Source organism: Poromitra crassiceps (genome assembly GCF_964638095.1).
Source record: "Poromitra crassiceps genome assembly, chromosome: 5".
Classification (NCBI taxonomy): Eukaryota; Metazoa; Chordata; class Actinopteri; order Beryciformes; family Melamphaidae; genus Poromitra; species Poromitra crassiceps.
Window position 1 is genome coordinate 24933884 of NC_139642.1, and position 21981 is coordinate 24955864.

Genomic DNA, 21981 nt, shown 5'->3' on the forward strand with positions numbered 1-21981 from the left:
GGAGTGGGAGAGGGAGGAGTGGGAGAGAGGAGTTGGAGAGAGGGAGGAGTGGGAGAGAGGGAGGAGTAGGAGAGAGGGAGAGAGGAGTTGGAGAGAGGGATGGAGTGGGAGGGAGCAGAGGAGATGGAGAGAAAGAGGATGAGGGGAGAGCACAGGAATTGGATAAGGCAGGATGCAGAGAGACAGAGGGAGATAGAATAGGCAGAGTAGTGGAGAGAAGGCAGAAGGTGGGGGAGTGAGTGAGAGAGAGAGAGAGAGAGAGAGAGAGAGGAGATGAGAGGAGAGGGCACATAATATAAGAGCCTGAGGCGATTGAGACTCTGGGAGAAGAGGGGCAAAGACGATCTGCGCAATGCATCAAGCATTAAGCAGCTCGTCTGGGGATTGAACATGCGGTCATGGCAGAGAGCTCAGTGGACAGTGGAGTGGGTAAACTGTCAGGCGAGTGATAAAGGGGTTGACATCTTGTCCGCTCAGCCATCAGTCATGTCCATCACTAAGCCCCCCCCCCCCATCTACACACAGTGCATTGAGGGCTCACATGTCTGAGCTCAACTGCTCTGGACTGGAAAGCCTCTGCAGTGCAGCTGTACAGACAGCCAGGCCAGAGCAGCGGCATGCAGAGTGCCGCTGCAGCCCAGACAAAAAAAAGCATGCAGAGATGGAGTGGAGATCTTTTGTGCTTATTGCGCAAATTGTGTACTGCATACATATACATATATTTATATACAGTATATACATACATACATATATATGCATACATTATATACTGTATATACATAGATATAATTTGCCTTAATGCAAGGCAAAGTGTCATGAACTTTATGGTATGAATGACGCAATTTGAGCTAGTGTTAGAAGAAAGGGCCTGTTGTTCCCATGAGGAAACACAGGAAGGACTCCAGTCAAATCAAGCCTTTTCCTCATAACTTGGTCTGGTGAACAAGGTCAGGTAGGACAGCCCTCTCTCCTCTTCACGGTGTGAGGAAGAGTTGCACTCTACTCACCCGGTACTGTGTCAGTATCATGTGTCAACTGATAGCTGGGCCTTCAGCCATTCTGCTGACAGGACCGGTTGGAGAGACAGACAGGCAGGCAGGGAGCACCTGTCTTCCAACTCAATAACATTAGCAAGCCATTCCAATTTCAGGGACAGTTTTCTAGACTAAAGTAGCAAACTAAATTTCACAATCACATCACTTACAACATGACCAATTAGCGTTCGGCAAGTGACTCAGGAAGTGTAATAAGTTACTTATTACTCCTTTAAAAAGTAATACAATTAGTTACATTACTCATTACTTATATATATACATATATACAGGTATACACATACTGTATATACATATATATACATACACTAGGCCCCCGATGGGGCCGATACCCTAGGCTGCATGCAGCTCAGCTGCTGCGCGGCCTCGCCTGCCCTATTGCCATGCGCAGCACACAATTGCCTGCTCTATTGGCATGCCCAGCACACAATTGCCTGCTCTATTGGCATGCCCAGCACACAATTGCCTGCTCTATTGGCATGCCCAGCACGGGTCAACTTCGCATCACTGATGACATCCAATGATATCACAATGCCTATGACATCACTGATGATGTCACAATGCCTATGACATCGTCAGTGTAGCAAACTGTACTAGTTACTGGGGAAAGGAAATACAATTAAAGTAAGTTGCTGCCCAACACTGAACAGGACTACATACAAGTCAGAATTTAATGATACCTGCATACACAGACGTCTAGGCCCGAATCCAGAAAGTCCCAATTGGAGAGCTGTAATAGCACAAACACGCACGCCACAAGATCTTTTTAAATTATTTCTTTATTTATATATATTTATTTATTCATCTCAGTTTGGTTGGTATTCTTTTTAATCATTGTTGTTGCACTTTAGTATTTTTGTACTCAAAACAAAAATGAACATAAAACAAAACAAAACAAAAATGAACCAATAGAAAAACAAAAACAAAAAGAGAACCTAAGATACAGGAGCGGAGCAGAGCCGGCTTACAGATGAGGAGCGAGAGAGGGATGGAGAGAAAGAAGGGGTCATCATGGAAGCTTTAAGAAACGGGGGGAGGTAGGGAGAGGTCAGTCTGATGTGTGTGTGAAGTAGCTCTCTCCTCCCCATCTCCTCTCAATCATCTGGAGTGCTTTCCATTGGCTCCTTCCCCCGTGTGCCGTCGGCTCTCGTTTGGGCCCCGTTTTACAATCCTCTTTAAAAGTCCTCTGAAAGCTGCGGGGCCAATCGGAAAACAAGGACACTGGGAAATGAAGCGCTTTACGGGGGGGGAGACCTGAACGACCTTCATGTAACACTGCCTATTCCTCTCCCGCTCCCATTCATTCAGTCCAGCTGCTGCTGCTTCCCCTCCAGCACTCCGCTCCCCGTCACACATGTCCGTTTTGGCTTGGTGTAAACAACGAGGGCGGGCGGCGGGACAACAGGAGTGCAGGCCTCCTCCGACCTGAACGGGGGAGAGCGAAGGACAGCCGGAGGGAAGAACTAAAATGGAGAAATTGATCTTCGGGTCAGACATTGTTTTGAGGTCGGAGGGGATAAAGCAGAATGCATCGAGTTCATTTCATTTTGTCCGTCCCGCCAGGTGGGAGTGTCTGTGTTCAGGAAGCGATTTGATGGAAAGCACATGCGCCGCATCACGCCATCCACGGCTCTCAGATTGATATACACAATAAAGAGTTGGGAGCTGATGTCAAAACCGTGCAGCCAGGCATTGTGAAATTTTGGAGAGTATTAAGCACAGGTAGGCAGACCCGGAGCTCGCTTGCACCACTGACAGTCTCTGGCTGGGGTTGAACAGCTCCTGTATCTTTTCACTTTCCTCCCGCAGCACCCAACATCCCGCAGCCCACACTCGGCTTTGGGGACGCCAAGTACAGGCAGACCCCCCCCCCCCCCGGTAGAGATGTTTAGGGGCGGGCCCATCCTACCCCCGACCGCAGCCTTGTGTTCCTCTGCTGTGGCAGTTCAATTCAACATTTCATTCCCATGGCCGCCTCCTGGAATTGCTCCCTCATGTGGTTGGGAGGCATGTCCATTATCTAACTCCAGGCAGAGAGGGGACCCGCAGCCTTCGGCCTCCTCCCATCTTCAAGGCCAGGCGGAAACAAGACGCTGGGCGATAAACAACAACAAAAAAAAGGAGGGAAGGAGGGAAGGGGGTGGAGGAGTAGTAGTAGTTTCCTCCTTGGTTGCCGTAGTAACAACGCTAGCGTGGGAGGAAGTCCGTAAAGCCGTCATCCAATCGGAAGCCGACCAAGTCAACGATGGAGGGAGGATCACAGCAGATAAGAAGGGGGCGAGCGAGAGAGAAAGAGGAGGGGGGGGGTTGTTGTCCATCTCCACAGTCGTGATGTTTTAGGATGATATGTCAGGTATTTTACAAAGTTATTCCCTCATGTTTCAGAATGTCAAGTCTCTGTAGCACCCAAACCAACCCCGGACCACAACGCCCAAAGCCTGACCCTACTGTATATAGCCTGCCACAACTACCCCATCAACAAGAATGACAACAGTCACAACATCAATGATTGAAATGATACTTTAAAAAGCAACACAAAATAATTACTCTTCTCTTATTCAAGTGTCTCGATATAATAATAATATTAAAACAAATAAGAACAATCTTTTTACGACAAGGAAAGAGAATTGTCTCTCGCTCTTCTCCCGGTCCTCTTTTGGCTAAAAATCTCAATATTCGGAGGGGGAAAAAAACATTTTGAAGACATCCAACAATACAAATAATAAACAATACGAATATAAAAAAGCCTCCCCAACATCTAAAAAAAAAAGAAAGAAAGAAAAAGTAAAGATTTGATACAGAAATTGCAATAGCTTCTATACATGGCATCACTGTACAAGGAAAGGAGCAAATGTCTGGTAAAACTACCCACAATGCAACACACTGTCACTGACATGGGAGAGGGGGGAGAAGGATGGAGAAAGGGGTAAAACAAGGGGTGGAATGAAAAAACAGGGCTACAGCATGGGAGGAGCTGAAGGAGGACAGATAGAGGCTCAGCATGGGAGGAGCTGAAGGAGGACAGATAGAGGATCAGCATGGGAGGAGCTGAAGGAGGACAGATAGAGGATCAGCATGGGAGGAGCTGAAGGAGGACAGATAGAGGATCAGCATGGGAGGAGCTGAAGAAGGACAGATAGAGGATCAGCATGGGAGGAGCTGAAGAAGGACAGATAGAGGATCAGCAGGGGAGGAGCTGAAGGACAGATAGAGGATCAGCAGGTGAGGAGCTGAAGGACAGATAGAGGATCAGCAGGTGAGGAGCTGAAGGACAGATAGAGGGTCAGCAGGTGAGGAGCTGAAGGACAGATAGAGGATCAGCAGGTGAGGAGCTGAAGGACAGATAGCATGGGAGGAGCTGAAGGACAGATAGAGGATCAGCAGGTGAGGAGCTGAAGGACAGATAGAGGATCAGCATGTGAGGAGCTGAAGAAGGACAGATAGAGGATCAGCATGGGAGGAGTTGAAGGACAGATAGAGGGTCAGCAGGGGAGGAGCTGAAGGGCAGATAGAGGGTCAGCAGGGGAGGAGTTGAAGGACAGATAGAGGATCAACAGAGGAGGAGCTAAAGAAGGGCAGATAGAGGATCAACAGGGGAGGAGCTGAAGGACAGATAGAGGATCAGCAGGGGAGGAGCTGAAGAAGGGCAGATAGAGGATCGCTTGAACCCAAAGTGCAGAATTACTTTAAGCAATCAAAAAAACAATGTTGGCTTTCTTGCAACACAGAACTGTTTTTTCCTTTAATAATAATAATAATAATAATAATAATATGACAATAAAACTTATTTTACAGAAAACAGTAATAACAATAAGAGGAAGAATAATGGCCATTATTTCTACATGGACATTAGCCGTATAACAAAATAAAGAAATTTAAGAAAAAGAATTCCGGGAACAGAAAAAAGAAAAAGAAACGAGAAACAATGAGAGAGCTGGTTTGTCCTGTGCGATGTCACTGAGCTCCGGTTTGGGGGAAGAGTGGGCGGTTTTGTTGGCCCCCCCATTTCCCCCCTTCCCCCTTGGAGCCCGACCCCCAAAAAACAACCCGGTTGCTTCCCAAGCCCCTTCTGCTCGGAGAGAGGGTGAGATCGCTGCTCCGCTCTGAAGCTGGTCCACCGAGGGACAGAGGGGGGAGAGAGGGTGAGATCGCTGCTCCGCTCTGAAGCTGGTCCACCGAGGGACAGAGGGGGGAGCGGGCCGGGCCTAACCCCCCCCCCTGCCACCCTCTCACACTCACGCACACCAACAGACTGAATGTAAATACTTTGGGCTTGCGAGCGGTGCGTGCGTCTACATACGATTGTGTTGCTTGTTTGTGTTGTCCATGTTCCTGCGAGACATTTGACTGAGAGAATGCCCCGGGCCAATCAGGCACAAGAGGATGTGTTACTATGACGACGGCGAAAGAGAGGACTTGTTGGGGAGGGGGGGGGGGGGGGGGCGGGGAAGAGGTGGTTCAGGTGGGCGGGGAGGAGACGATCCAGAGCAGGGCAGGAGCCCCAGTCGGATGTGAAATGAGAGAGACGACCCACGGCAATGGATGCTGTATGGCTGGCTGTGCAGGGGAAAAACAAAATACAAACGCTGGCACTTTGACCTTTGAACCCCGAGCCCACACCTGTGAGCCCACCCCTCTGTCCCGACCCCCCCCATCCCCATCCCCATCCCCACCCCCGACCCCCTCCCCCCCGAGCAGACTGGACCTCCCGGGGGACAGATGGAGACAGACAGACGGACGTAGAGCGCCCCCTCTATGGGCAGACGATGGCGGTTTGGCGTGATGCTGCTCAACTCAAGTCAACACAAGTCAGGGTGGCTGATATGGACCTCTACACACAGGATACCCCCTAGGAGACAGAGGGAGAAGAGACAGAGGCAGAGGAGACAGAGGAAGAGAAGGAGACAGAGGCAGAGGAGACAGAGGGAGAGGAGACATAGTGAGAGGAGGAGACAGAGGGAGAGGAGTCAGAGGGACAGGAGACAGAGGAAGAGAAGGAGACAAGACAGAGGGAGAGGAGACAGAGGAAGAGAAGGAGACAAGAGGGAGAGGAGACAAGAGGGAGAGGAGACAGAGGAAGAGAAGGAGACAAGACAGAGGGAGAGGAGACAGAGGAAGAGAAGGAGACAAGAGGGAGAGGAGACAGAGGAAGAGAAGGAGACAAGACAGAGGGAGAGGAGACAGAGGAAGAGAAGGAGACAAGAGGAAGAGGAGACAGAGGAAGAGAAGGAGACAGAGGAGAGGAGACAGAGGCAGAGGAGACAGAGGAAGAGACGGAGACAGAGGGAGAGGAGGACCGGAGGGGTGAAAGAAAAAATGGAGCATTAGATCGATGGACTTCATTCAAAAGAAGTAGAGGTTTACAGATCAAACTTTGCTTTATGCATTGTGTGATGTTACGTATCTACTCAATGTTTATTGGCGTTACTGTTACGGATGGATCCATCTACAACTGCATTATGGCAAACAACTGCTTGTTGTCCTGCATCAGAGTGTTCAGCTGATGCTTGTTGTCCTGCATCAGTGTTCAGCTGATGCTGCTACTGTTCAATATCCATCACTCAAACAGCTCTTCTAACACATGGGCCTCTGTCTGTGCTGCTGGTTCAACAAGCTGCCCTTTACAATAATTACAATAAATGTTATTTTATACCATGGTCTGGGTGAATACTCGATTCTGATTGGCTGCAGAGTGTCCATTAAAAAGTGATAATGTACAGTTGGTAAAGTCGTTCAGCCAAATGGTCTGTTCACCATTCATATCAATGCGCCATAGTTTCAACAGTGTTATCAAGAGAGCAGTTTGAGCTCTATACCCCCGTTACGGGTTAATATGGCAATTTTGTAAGTTGAGAAAAAAAATGAGTCGGTCAAAGTAAGTATTTAAATCACCCCTGTGTGCTCAGTTTATCAAAAATAACTCTTATTTACAATTTTGATTTTCGTTTCGGAGATTTCCCTCCCCTGACAGAAGCCGGCTCTGAGCCATTAAGTTAGACAGCACTTTGAATGGAAAAAAGAAAAGTACACACGATGAAAGCAAGGTAAGAACTACAAAAGCAAAGCAATAAACACATTACAGGTAAATAAAGAAGGAGGTGAAAAGCAATTAGCAATTAGTACAACATCATTACGTAAAAACAAAAGTCTATCAAAATTAGTTTTACAAAAATAATTTCAAATGTCATGTACATTTTACCCAGTATCAAATCCTCAGGCAGGTTGTTCAAAAGTCTAGGAGCCCTAATGCCTCTAAGGCAGTGTCAGCTCATTTTTCATCTAAACTTTGTAACAGCGAACAGGAAATGTTCTTTTCTAATATACACGTTGGAGCAGCCAATAGGAATGTTCTTTTCTAAAATACACGTTGGAGCAGCCAATAGGAATGTTCTTTTCTAATATACACGTTGGAGCAGCCAATAGGAATGTGCCCGAGGACCTCAGGTTGCAAACACGCTCGTATCGGGTTAAAAGGTTCATGATACAGCTTGATGCCAGAGCTGTCTGTGCCTTGAAAGTGATCACTACTTCTGATGAGCAAACCTTTGCAGCAAGCGTGCACGTGTGTGTGTATGCGTATGTATGTATGTATGTATGTGTGTATGTGTGTGTGTTTATGTATGTATGTATGTATGTATGTGTGTGTGTGTGTGTGTGTGTGTGTGTACCTGTGCTAGACCCCGGCCTGCTCCATGCTGTACTGCAGGTCAGGAGGCTTATAGCTGAGGAGCATGTCACTGGTGCAGGAGGAGGGGTAGCAGGACGCCGCATGGAGCTCTCCTTCCACATCGCACACTGCATGACAAACACACACAGCCTACTGAGGTGGCAAACAACATCCAGGTGAATTCTTGGACTGATTTTCCTGACGTACTACAGTATGGAGCGGGATAAATGTCCTGATGTACTACAGTATGGAGGGGGATAAATGTCCTGACGTACTACAGTATGGAGGGGGATAAATGTCCTGACGTACTACAGTATGGAGGGGGATAAATGTCCTGACGTACTACAGTATGAAGGGGGATAAATGTCCTGACGTACTACAGTATGGAGGGGGATAAATGTTCCTGACGCACTACAGTATGGAGGGGGATAAATGTTCCTGACGCACTACAGTATGGAGGGAGATAAATGTCCTGATGTACTACAGTATGAAGGGGGATAAATGTCCTGATGTACTACAGTATGGAGGGGGATAAATGTCCTGATGTACTACAGTATGGAGGGGGATAAATGTCCTGACGTACTACAGTATGGAGGGGGATAAATGTCCTGACGTACTACAGTATGGAGGGGGATAAATGTCCTGATGTACTACAGTATGAAGGGGGATAAATGTCCTGATGTACTACAGTATGGAGGGGGATAAATGTCCTGATGTACTACAGTATGGAGGGGGATAAATGTCCTGACGTACTACAGTATGGAGGGGGATAAATGTTCTGATGTACTACAGTATGGAGGGGGATAAATGTCCTGATGTACTACAGTATGGAGGGGGATAAATGTCCTGATGTACTACAGTATGGAGGGGGATAAATGTCCTGACGTACTACAGTATGGAGGGAGATAAATGTCCTGATGTACCGTACTACAGTATGGAGGGGGATAAATGTCCTGACGTACTACAGTATGGAGGGGGATAAATGTCCTGATGTACTACAGTATGAAGGGGGATAAATGTCCTGATGTACTACAGTATGGAGGGGGATAAATGTCCTGATGTACTACAGTATGAAGGGGGATAAATGTCCTGATGTACTACAGTATGGAGGGGGATAAATGTCCTGATGTACTACAGTATGGAGGGGGATAAATGTCCTGACGTACTACAGTATGGAGGGGGATAAATGTCCTGACGTACTACAGTATGGAGGGGGATAAATGTCCTGACGTACTACAGTATGGAGGGGGATAAATGTCCTGATGTACTACAGTATGGAGGGGGATAAATGTCCTGATGTACTACAGTATGGAGGGGGATAAATGTTCTGATGTACTACAGTATGGAGGGGGATAAATGTCCTGATGTACTACAGTATGGAGGGGGATAAATGTCCTGATGTACTACAGTATGGAGGGGGATAAATGTACTGATGTACTACAGTATGGAGGGGGATAAATGTTCTGATGTACTACAGTATGAAGGGGGATAAATGTCCTGATGTACTACAGTATGGAGGGGGATAAATGTCCTGACGTACTACAGTATGGAGGGGGATAAATGTCCTGACGTACTACAGTATGGAGGGGGATAAATGTCCTGATGTACTACAGTATGGAGGGGGATAAATGTTCTGACGTACTACAGTATGGAGGGGGATAAATGTTCTGACGTACTACAGTATGGAGGGGATAAATGTTCTGACGTACTACAGTATGGAGGGGGATAAATGTCCTGATGTACTACAGTATGGAGGGGGATAAATGTTCTGACGTACTACAGTATGGAGGGGGATAAATGTTCTGACGTACTACAGTATGGAGGGGGATAAATGTTCTGACGTACTACAGTATGGAGGGGGATAAATGTTCTGACGTACTACAGTATGGAGGGGGATAAATGTCCTGATGTACTACAGTATGGAGGGGGATAAATGTCCTGATGTACTACAGTATGGAGGGGGATAAATGTCCTGACGTACTACAGTATGGAGGGGGATAAATGTCCTGACGTATTACAGTATGGAGGGGGATAAATGTTCTGATGTACTACAGTATGGAGGGGATAAATGTTCTGATGTACTACAGTATGGAGGGGGATAAATGTTCTGACGTACTACAGTATGGAGGGAGATAAATGTGGCCTACTGACCTGACTCGTCCCGCTGGTGCAGCTGCTGGCTTCCCGTCAGCGACGTCTGGCTGAGGATGTCTGACATTCGGGCGGAGCTCAGTGCTTTCCCGGCCAGTAGGCTCATCCCGGACATGGGCTCTGCCTGGTCCTGGATGGGGTGGATTGAACGACGTGTGTGAGCAACAGACAAAACCCAATGGTCCTCACTGAACAGCCTCTGGCATCGACGATGACTGTATGACTGAAAATTTAGTTCGGATGACTCTGGGTGCATTTCAGTGTGTTGATGCGAGAAAATAAACTAGCTTTATTTAGTCATGAACACATTTGGATGCTCTCTTCAGTCATCATCGCACACCTATAATTGGCGAGGCCGCGCAGCAGCCGAGCTGTGTCTGGCGAGACCTCGAGGGAAAACCAATGAGGTACGGCAGAAATGAGCGATGAGGAGGGGAAGGATGAGGAGGAGGAGGCACGGTAGCCTAGAAAGGAGCGCGCAGTTTCTAGTCCTACTAAATTAACTCTGGGTCCGGCGCTGCACTTACATGCAAGGCAGACAGCTGCCCGACTTCCACCCCGACCAGGCACCCCGTTCGACCAGAGGAGGCGCTAGTGCAGCGACACATACCCCCAATGCGGCTTCGCCTTGCATGGTCTAAGTTTCTCACGGCAGACTTTTCCTGTGTGGTCTGTGTAAACTAGTTCCACTCACATAGGCGTCGTCGCAGGTCTGGATGGTGTGGTGGCGCTGCAGCTGTCCACGGGACCTGTAGGTGTCACCCTGGGCACCTCGCGTGTACCCCACGCCATTATGATCCGGCACCTCCATGGCCTGCCCCGGGGGCCTGCACTCCACATGCTCAGAGTCTGGGGAGGAGAGAGAGAAAGACGGGGGGATACGTTATCGTTTACTCTCTACACAAAAGCCTGAACGAAGTGACGCGGCAAAAGAATCTTGATGTCAACTAAACTGAGGTTAAATCAACTCGAAAAAGCTGAATCAATCCAGCCAGCAAGACAAATTATACAGCAAAAATAATGGCCGGATAGACTCTGGCTTCTAACCTCCTGTACAGACAAGACACGCTTTACAAGCATGAGTTTGATCACTCCACTTGAAAGATAAGCAGCGAAACTGGCTTGACAACATGCAAGTATGTTTTATGACATGACTCTGTTTTATGACATCAGTCGACAAGAAAAAGCAGCAAAGTGATAGTCACACATCCATTACGACTGGTTTTGGTCGACATCTTTACTTGACAAGGACTACTTGAAATTAAGTTGAAGATTTCTTAATCTATCATCATCTTTTTGAATAATTTGCACCATGCTCGGCAGCCAGCTCGACCGACGCCTTCTTTAGGGAATCTAGTTTTTCCAATTGGACGCAAATATCCAAATGACATTTTTCCTGCTGTAAATGGTAGATGGGGGGGGAGAAATGTACAGGTCTCGGAATCGTCTTTCTTGAAGCTGACTGGCTTTCTATTCACTGTCAGGTGAATTTCTCGTTTAAGTTGAAGAATGCCTGCCTCCACCTTGCACTCTCCACAGAGCATACAGTAGAGTTCTGTTCCCAGGCCTTACCTCTGCTTACTGAAGCACCCCTTATGTAGCCGATCCTGTGTGTCGGCGAGTTGTAGGGCGGGGTGCCTCCTCGGGGGGGCCCCAGCATCTCGTGCCCTTCCCCCGCCTTGGCCAGTAGGCCCTCGTGCGCGTGGTGGTACCCGGCCGGCGCCTCGTCCTCCTCCATGCTCTCCGAGTGGGGCAGGCCAGGGCAGGGCGCCTGGGGCGGATGCTGCTGCTGCTGCTGCTGCGGCTGGATTTCCGCGGTTCGAATCTGGAGGAGGTGGTGGTAGTGTTGCGCTCCGGCGGCTCCCTGTGGGGCGGGGGGCTCCAGGCTCTCCCCCTGGCTCAGCTGGCGGAGGAGGAGCATCTCTCCATAGTCCTGGGGCCCGGCGCCGACCGGGCTGGGGGGCGGCGGGCCCGTGCGGGGGCTCTGCCTCTTCAGCAGGGTGCCCAGGTCCTGCAGGGGGAGGAGCCTGGGGTCAGCGTGACCCGTTAGAGAGTGACGGGGAGACAGCAGGCCCTGCAGGGTGGGCGTGACGTGCTGCTGCGGGGGGCGGTACTCCAGCGGGGTGGGGGAGAGCAGGGCCTGCTGGAGCGGGGTGGGGGCGCCGTAGCCCCCGCTCTGGTAGCCGTCCAGGCCGGGCACGTTGAGGGAGGCCCCCTGCAGGTAGGGGCTGTAGGAGCCCACCACTCCGGAGGCGCCCCGCGACGCCACGTCCGTGGAGAACAGGTGGGGGTTGAACTGGGCCTGGTCGTAGCCCGACGAGAAGCGGCCCAGGCTGCGACTGGATAGGACGGAGTGGAGAGGATAGTCAGCTAACTGTTCACTAAGATAGAAATGCTCCAGTGCTGATACATCACTGAGATATGACTTTTCAACAGTCTACAGCAGGCATTCATTACATCACCACACAAACTGAACATAGCTAAGATTTGAGGGTCTGCTACAGGGTTCAAGTGTTCACTGAGAGGAGGTATTTTCCAAGGCCAACGAGTTAATATTGTTACCCCCCTCTCTCAGTGAAGGCGGTCCTGGGCACAGAGGACTTGTCTACCGGACGATGAATCCACTAATCCAACTGTTGTGACCCTCTAGCTCTACTTCCTAACCACTTACATCCAACGACTCACCCAGCCAGGTCGAGGTGGAGGATTCGTTGATGTCGTCATCTCAGCATCGTTGCTTTGGGGTTATCATTATATTGGTGGGAAAGTGAATGTCCTCAGTCTGACCTTTCTTATACATAAAATACCTGACCTGTGCGACGACGTTACTGTCTGGGGTTTTAAAATATGACTTCAAGTTTGGGGAAGTCTATTGGTGGCCATGATGGAAATGGAAAGGAAACAAAAGTGAAACGGTGAAAAACATCTAAAGATCTTGAAGGTATCTGTGTGGAAAAAGCACGGAGGTGTTTGAGAGAGTGGTGAAATTAAGGCAAAGTAAGAAAACGACAACAAAAAAGATGACGAGACAAAAAAAAGGTAGTCCACTGGGATAGTTTGGCAGCCATCGGGGCGATGCAGCGACAGAGTGGGTGGGGTCACCTGTGCGTCTCGGCGTTGTCTGCGCTCAGCTGCTTGCCGAGGACCCGGTGTCCGCACGGCGTGGCCAGGAAGCCGCCTTGCCTCTGTGCCGCGCCTCCCAGCTCCACTTCCTGCACCTGAATGGTCACCTGCACAGCCAGCGAGGCAAACAGCCAATGAAATACGTGAGATCGAAATACAGCTCGTTTAGAAAGGAATTCATCCAGAACAAGAAAACATTCTGAAACGTGACCGTCGGCGAAGACGTTGACAAAATGATGGATTCCCCTGCGGTCACCTGCTGTTGCTGAGGTACGCCCTGGGCCAATGGGACAGTGTTGCGGGCAGATCCCGCCTGCTGATTGGTTGGTATGGAGACTCTGGGGAGGCCCGTGGGAGGCGGGCTGCCGCTCTGACCCTGGTAGAGCGGGGGAGCACTGTGCTGGTACGGCACCGATGATGGACCTCCTACGAGAGGAGAGGAGAAATGAGAATATTAGATTACACAGCAAACCGTGATAATAGAACACTTCATCAAAAATACCCACACGCCATGACACCTCCGTGCACTGCCTTAGGTCGTGTTCATAACAGATAGACCGGTCCAGATAGGGCTGCCAAACCTCCCAGATCGCCCGGAGACTCGGGTAGTCACCCGGGATGGAAAATATCGACCTTGCTACCAATAAAGTTGAGTCTGCGTCAACTAGTCGTCACGTGGTGCAGTGAACGCAAGCCCCCCCAATAGGAGGAGGAATCTAAAGACATCATAATGGCTTGGGTAAACCAAAGTGTGCATGTAATGTGAACGGAAACTTAATGAACACTGAATTAAACAGTTTGATGTCCAGGCTGCGCACATTTTTCGAAGAGTCAAATAACGTTGCTGCTTACTACTTTGATGAACAATGAACCTAGAGAAAGTCAATCAATCTATCAAATGAAAATGACACGATGAGAAGAGCAGCTCTGGCAGGCTGCTGCCTGGCACAGTGCCAGGCTCAAACCATGTGACGACGACTTCAAGTCTCCCGGTAGGCGTCGACTTGTGGCACTGTAGTAACATCGACGCGTCGATATGTCAACTAGTCTAATGCAACGCCTACAATAGCATTATATGATATAAACGAGTAATTATTATATTTTATGTGTGTGCATTATTGTACGTTGTAGGCTTCTACCCCCGGTGCGTATTTGGCATTGCATAATGGTGTGTGTGTGTGTGAGAGGGAAGCGTAAACCCGAATGTAGGCTATCTCAGCAAGCCTTCCTTCGTTCAAACTGCTACCGATTTCGGTCATTCAAAACTCGCTTCCCACGGTGCTGTGCACTCGCCCTCTCTCTCTGCGCATGTCATTATGACCAGCAAGAGGAGAGGTGGTACAGCGCTAAACTAAGTGTGGAGATAGAGAGAGACAGAAAATGTCAGCCCACGACTGCAATTGTCGGGCTGCTGTGTGTCAGTAACGTTAATTTGGCTCTGTAATTTGGTAAAAATGAAACAAAACCCTTGCAACTTCTGCCCATACTATCATGGAGACTTCTGTTAACACCAGCCACCAAATCAGGATGTGAATGTGAAGTATGAAGATGTTTAAACCAGGGAGCTAGTTTAATCCAAAAAAGGTAGGTCAGATCACGTTGTCATTACAAACGAACCGTTTGGGTTGAGAACATTTGGGACCGGACCGAGACCACCTCTTCTGAAGGGTCTCTGTGCGGTTGTTTTGTTCCGCACCAGAGTTTGAGTCCAGCGTTCACTCCAACCCAACGGACCACACCAAAGGGGAAAGTTCGGTTCAACCAGAGTAAACAAGGCTGGTGTGAAGTGAACGCGACCTTACTGTCTGATCAAAGACACAAAATGACTGGACTACTCACTCAGAGACTAAGATATAAGATTATAATTTGGAATGCACCATACCAGGTTTTTTGGGGGCCAGTTCAGACTACTGATTTTGTAACAGTATGATCAACCAGTTAAAATTGTGCATTTTACACTGATTTTCAATGGCACATAAGGTGAAAGTGCACTGCTAAAGTGCCACTGTAACCTCAGCCGTTACAAGGTATGAGGCAGCAAAGCACACACGCTCTAACGCTGTTACTGACCATGTAGTCTCGGCTCCCAGACGTTTGGTGAGCTGCGCCACCAAACGTCTGGGAATTTCACTGTCAGAAACTGTGTCTCCGAGCCCGGCGAGAACCGCCGGCAGCAGACACGCCTACATTTATTATTAGAATTTTATTTGGTAGCGGCAATGCCATTTATCATAGTCCTAACACAGAGCATGAAGCTGATATGCTCCAAACAAAATTTATAGCTGTGGTTTATTTTACAATAATTTTTCCTACCCGGAAGTGGCCCGCTTGCTACTGTGAAGTCATCAGCAGGCTCTGTAACGTTAGCCTCGGGAGTCGGGCATATCGCTGGGGGAAAGACCTCTAGCCGCCGGGGCCGGATGAAACACGTCCTATTAACAGATTATGTTTGTTTCTAAGTGATTAATATGTTTCTCCGCAAATGCGACGATGTTTTGCGAGACCCCGGTTCTGCATGAGAACTGCCCCCAGAAAGCAGGTCCGCCCCACAGCACTCATGATTGGTTCTCCGATGCAAGGCTTCCAACAGCGCCACCTAACGTTATGCAAAGATTTAAATAGTAATATTCTCAGTCTTACAGGAGTGAAACGGATTAAGACTGAGGGCTGAGTCTACTGACCATGCCCCTGCATCATGGCTGCAGAGCCGGGCGGAGGGCTCTGATCGGGCTGTCTGAAGAGGTGGTTGCTGGGATGTGTAGGCGGAGGGCTGGAGGGCTGGATGCGCAACCTGAGGCAAGACAAGAGCATGCAGGAGAGGAGAAGAGCGAGATATGACAATGATAGAACACTACAGTCAATAGCACTGCACCACAGTATCAAGTTCACATGCATGCGTTTAAAAGCTGATGAGTAATAGTGTGTGTGTGTGTGTGTGTGTGTGTGTGTGTGTGTGTGTGTGTGTGTGTGTGTGTGTGGTCACCTCTGGAGCTGGTGGGTTAGGTGACCGGGCTGGCTCTCTCCATGGCCTAGAGACAGGGCCTGCAGGGGGAAGAGAAATTCACATTTAAAGCCCTACTCTCTAGAAAGCTACATAGTACATACTAGGGGTGTCAAAAATAATCGATTATAAGATGCATCGCGATGCGGACGTGCACGATTCTGCATCGATTCACAAATGTCAAAAATCGATTATTTATTTTTATTTTTTATAATCGAATAAAATATAATGGAAGTACATGCAGTTGTTTATTTGGATCATAATACAATGCAATTCCAAATGCACTTTTATTTTAAAAGTAGCCACACAGTGAGAAAAAACTAAATCATGATGCATCGATTGAAGATGCATCGATAATCGTAATCGAATCGAATCGTAGCCCTCTGAATCGTAATCGAATCGAATCATGAGGCCAGTGAAGATTCACAGCCCTAGTACATACAGCAACACAAGTGGCAATTACAGGATGCTAAATAATACATGCTATTTACTTCCCTTAGTTAGCATGTTCAGATAACAGCCTTATTTTATGGTTTCTGCTTGTACTCTTCCTCTCTGCAGTGTGCATAACTGATCCAAATGTCGTTCTGTCGACTTGTCTTATTGAAGAATAGCACCACTAATGAAGATATGCTAACTCAGGGCGATAAACACATTTCACTTCCTACACGTTCTTCACACTAAATGCACCCTGTTAAGTTTGTCATCAGAATGCTTTTAATATGAAGGAGCAGCAGCAGGAAATGGAGTTACATCCAGGTAACTTCTATTTCTCTGGGTGCGCCGTCCCGCTCACCAAAGTTACATAGTGCAGGAACGAGCGTTATGGGCGCAGATTGGGAATGATTGTTATGATATTAGAAGTCAGTGTAATACCATCAAAATGATTCAGAAGTTGTTATATTAAGGTAAAATAGTTCTATATTAAGGGTTTAACTGAACAGTCACTATTTTGGGCCATACTAACACATGTACAACTGTGGAAGACTTAGTGCAGGAGATGGAAAGAGACTGCTGATACAAAGTGTACAGAGAGAAAAAGGAATTAAGTGGAGGAGACAAATGAGGCCACAGTGCAGGATATCCAAGATTTATGAGAAACAATTATTTTGGGAATTTTCAAAATGTGCAAACAACCCATGTTATTTTATTCTCTTCTATATTATTATTCCATCAACTTCAATATATTCTCCATAGCGGGAAATCCAGCCCTTATTGATTTCCTGGGTTTCCCAGCATAAGTGGGCACCCTAACAGTGACCTATGCTATGAAACATGAGGCAGTGTGTGTGTGTGTGTGTGTGTGTGCGCGTGCGTGTGTACCTGGATTTGCTGGTGGAGGATTTGTTGCTCTTGCTGGTACAGGACATGCTGATGCTGGGTATGCTCCAAGAATCGTTCGTCCCGCGGCACAGCGTACATTTTCTGGAGCTGCTCACACTCCTGTTGGGAACACACACACACACACACACACAAAAGCCCAACATTAGCACTGCCTACGTAGCTCAGGAGGGGTCGCTAAAAAGAAAACAAACAAACATGGAGACAAGAGTGAGGTGTTCAATTCTAGAAGTGAAAAGCATCCCATAAGATAGTGTAGAGATTTTGTGAAAATGACTGTCAACAATACTCACAGTAATCAATACACAGCCACTAAAAAGTATGGGTAAAACAGTGATTGTTCAGTATTATAAAAACAGGGTGGTCTGAACTACATTTAGATTTCTAGATATTCAAATAGAAAATGTAATTGTAAACAACTGTGGTTAAATGCTCCCCCACCAAAAAACAAACAACAACAAACAAACAAAAGCACCAACTCTGGGCATAACTGGTGACTGGTCACAGCTGACACTGTGCAGATGAGATGCATTTTGGATGGGACGCCACTTCCCGGGATCTATATTATGGTTGTATGGGCTGGAGGAACGACTGCCTCTGATTGGCTTGGCTTGAAATTTGATCCCAACAGTAATCAATCGTCACTCCTCCTCATACCTAAGCCCAACCTCCTCCAACCAATCCATTCTAGCACCGACCATATATTATTGGCTTGGACATCAAATATATTCAGACCGAGCATTCCGCAAAGGGTTACCCAATCAAAAGACTCGTACAAGCTTAGTACAGCAGCAGGCAGCGGGCTTAGCTAGCGTAGCTAACAGCTAGCCAGCTCATCCTCAGTCAGAATCGAATTGACATAGGCAGGTAGGTAATATGATTTTAGATCCCCTAATAGTCATGCGTTATCGTCCCACTTTAGCAACTAACTTACAGTTGTGAACTTGAGCACAAAATTAAGTTTGTCAAAAAATATTTGGCGAACAGTGTGGCTAATCAACATTGTCAGGACATGACTTGGAAAAATATGAAATATCTTAAAAATGACCAAATGCACTGGAGGTGGGGCTTTAAGATGAGATATGTTTTGATGCATCCAAGGTCTCTCCAGGCGACGGGTCATGTGTGCGTTGATCTCTCCTCCAAACCTATTAACCCTCTTAACAGTTAATGCCGACCGCAGCAGGTGCATATATGCAAGCTGAAAGGCCTACTGCTAACATGATGATTACCATCATCCCCGCCCACGCCTCCTAATGTGTCTGAGGTGAAAGGCTGTGTTTACACGCACCTGCAGTAATCTGCTGTGTGCGTCAAACCCGCGGTAACTCAACACTGTCGCTGTCTAATAACACCCTTGGATGCCCACAAGCTATATTCAAGAATTACCATTCTGGCAACGCATTTTGACCTTTGTCTCTTTTCTTGGAAAACATTTCACATTTCTCAACAGGAAGATGAGAGCAGCTCTTCTCAGAAGGCAGCGTGACCAGCTTCGCTGTCCATTTGTCACTTTCCTTCCCTATAGAGCAGTGCTTCCCAACCTTTTTTGTGTTATGTACCCCTTGAGCTGTTTTACCAGGCCAATAGTACCCCTCACTCATGCGTGTCGATAATTCTCCTAAATTTGTTATATTAAACTTATATTACACAATACTACCTTCCGTGCAGATGCAAAATATTGGCTTTTTTTTTATTTTTATATCTGCTGCTTATTTGGTTTGAGAGTGACATGTGTTGCGACGCGATGCATTCACAGCAGTGGAACATGTAGAGGGAGTTGTTCCAAAACAAAGAGCACCCATTCAAACCTCCGCAGATATGGTATGTTTATGTTGTGCTATGCAACAGCAAAAAAAAAAAATCACTCAATGCATCTTTAAATTAGGTAGATAAGAATTTCTTCTAGATAACAATTTCTTAACTCCTTGCAACCTCAAACATTCTTCCATCGACCCGATCTCATACTTTCCTAGCTACAGTGATACTGTATCAACAACAGGGTGGAAAAACAAGCGCGCTTGATCCAGCTAACCTCCTGTCAGGATGGCAGCCATTGACTGTTTTTCAATTTGTGGCTCAGTAGTATCTGACCTGGCTGATCCGCGGCCACCTAACGGGGCTCGTTAGTGTAAAGCAGCTGAGCCCTGACGACTCTCTGACAGCAGTTAATAGAGAGAGCTCAGGGAATCATCATCAAACTGGCCACTCTTGCTAATGGCAAGAAGGAGGCGGATGTCAAAGAGCCTGTGGGATCAACTGGGCACTTGCACTGAGTGACTAAGCACAAAAGACATGCACCAGTAAGTCCACTGATGTACCCGCTGCTCAATGGACTCCAACTCATCCTCAGCCCATCATTCTATTCCAAACTGGTCATTTTTTTTTTTTTATATATATATTTAAAAAAAAATCCTATTTTTATCCCCCATTAGTGCTATTTTTTTTATTTATTTATCCTGGTTGCTGCACCACGCTCTGCCGATCTGGGGAGAGCCGAAACTGGCTCCATGCTTCCTCCGAGACATGGGCTGTAGCCAGCCGCTTCTTTTCACCTGACATAGCAGGTGGGAGGATCACGCTATTCCAACAAGTTCCCCTCGCTCCGAACAGGCGCCCCGAATGACCAGAGGAGGCACCACTTCAGCCACCAGGATATTGCATGTTTTGGTGAGGGGTTCCTATACGAAGGAAACCCCCAGGGGGCACGGGGAGAACATGCAAACTCCACACAGAAAGGCCCTTTTGACCCGGGCGGTGGGCACTCCAGGACATGCGGACGGGCACGCACTCCTTCAGCGCTCACAGCGTCCCAGGTGGGAATCGAACCTAGGACCTTCTAGCTGTGAGGCGACAGCAATTCTGACCAATGAAAACACAGATGTCTCATTGCTAAACCATGGAAATTTGGTCTTTTGCTCTCACGACTCTATATACAGTAGGAGACATTTTCCCTGGTGTCCATTAGGATGTGGCCTGGTGATTAAGCGACTACTCACTTGGCGTTTCCCTACAGATCCCTGGATGACGGCTGGAGCGACGTACCTGCTTCAGTTGCCTAATGAGGCTGCTGTTCTCCAGATGGGCCTTGAAGGCCTGGATGGTGGCGGCGCCGTCGGAGAATCGCCTGACAGGTGAGAAGCGCTCCATGGGGAGGTGCAGCGTGTTACAGTCCTTATAGCTGGATCTGTGGAGGGGACCACAGGGAGGAGACAAACACACACACACACGTGTACACAAATCCAGACACACACACACACCCACATGTGCAAAGACACACAAGTGGCAGATGTTGCACAGACACGGTGACACACGCATATTCAGTCATACAGACACAGATGAGAGAGACAAGAAGCAGAGAGCATGAGCGTTCCACACCCACGCAGAATCTCTCCAGTGAATTGAAAACACACTGTGTGTGAAGTATGAGGACTACCCGCTATCCTCTCATGACTACACCCACTGTATCCACGTGGGGGTGGACTTACTGTATGAAGGGAAGGAGGCTAAGGAGGGAATTCTAAGCCTCAACGAACGACTCACTGGTTAGGGTTTAAGTCGTTAGGAAGGTGGTCCTCATATTTTGTACATTGCACAAAGTGACTATCCATGTGTCATATCACCTTGAAACCCCAGAAACACTGTGTTGGAATTCAACACACTTTTAAAGGATGGCTTTACCGGTAATCAACCCATTTTGGGTCGTTAATAATCTCGGTAATATAAGCACATGGGCAGTGTTTACCTTCTCTCTGTTTTCCTCACAGAGATCTCCCATTTCCTCCTCTGGCAAAGCGCTCCGTTCTGATGCGTTTTACGTCACAACGGAGCTTGCGAAGTTCTGCTGGAGAGGCAGAATCTGCTCCGAGGGCGGCTGTTACGGTTTATTTTTATTTTTCAACTATGCCTGCATCCACAGAATCGCATTGAGAGCCTTAACGACTTGCAGCTGGTGGGGGCGGAGTTTCTGCAGACAGCAGCAGCGAGCATTTCTCTCCGTGAGGTAAACGGAGAGAGAAGGTAAACACTGCCCATCTGCTTATATTCCCGAGATTATATACGATACAAAGTGGGTTGATTACCGGTAAAGCCATCCTTTCAGGTTTTTTACAAACATTACAAGTGATCATCAGGTTAAGGCTGAGACAAATACATACCTTTGATTAATGGAAGCTCTTCTAAGGTATCCTATCATTATGAGAAGACTGATCGTTTACCTCTGTCCCATATTTAGCCTACTATATATCATGCTTTTGAGCTTAATGCTAATCCAGCTTTTACTGCCTAGTCAACACACATAGTACCAAGTAAATGAATAAATGGATAGATAGATAGATAGATAGATAGATAGATAGATAAATAAATAAAATACTGGACAGAGGTGAAACTAATGAAGCTTTTCGTCACGAAATGGTAAGTTGATCATAAAGCCAGTGTACTCCTTAATGAACAGATGTACTACGTCCAGTACTATGACAAAGCCTGCCACATCCCATGATGTGCCTCCACAGAACACCTGGTGTCTAACATCAGGCCCATGTCAAGCCCCATTTAGAAGACGCTTGGAAGGAAGTTCTACCTGCCACTGCATCTCATTGCAGAGGATCTACAGAAGGTCTCAAAACACTTCCTACGTTGCGGTAGAG

The 21981-nt window shown here is 47.6% G+C and overlaps 1 protein-coding gene across 1 annotated transcript in view; it reads right to left on the reverse strand.

Moving 5' to 3' along the window:
- Positions 1 to 5756: 5756 nt before the first annotated feature.
- The window catches only part of sik3 (SIK family kinase 3), a 61856-nt gene continuing 45631 nt past the window's right edge, over positions 5757 to 21981 (reverse strand). Inside the window, exons 16-26 of the mRNA XM_083637767.1 lie at positions 20381 to 20522; positions 17318 to 17437; positions 15977 to 16035; positions 15675 to 15784; positions 13250 to 13419; positions 12973 to 13100; positions 11443 to 12209; positions 10565 to 10719; positions 9871 to 10000; positions 7721 to 7847; positions 5757 to 5901 (exon numbers count right to left, since the gene is read on the reverse strand). Coding sequence (XP_083493893.1) covers positions 7726 to 7847; positions 9871 to 10000; positions 10565 to 10719; positions 11443 to 12209; positions 12973 to 13100; positions 13250 to 13419; positions 15675 to 15784; positions 15977 to 16035; positions 17318 to 17437; positions 20381 to 20522 — 1903 coding nt within the window. The 3' untranslated portion in view covers positions 5757 to 5901; positions 7721 to 7725. The remainder of the gene's footprint in view (positions 5902 to 7720; positions 7848 to 9870; positions 10001 to 10564; positions 10720 to 11442; positions 12210 to 12972; positions 13101 to 13249; positions 13420 to 15674; positions 15785 to 15976; positions 16036 to 17317; positions 17438 to 20380; positions 20523 to 21981) is intronic.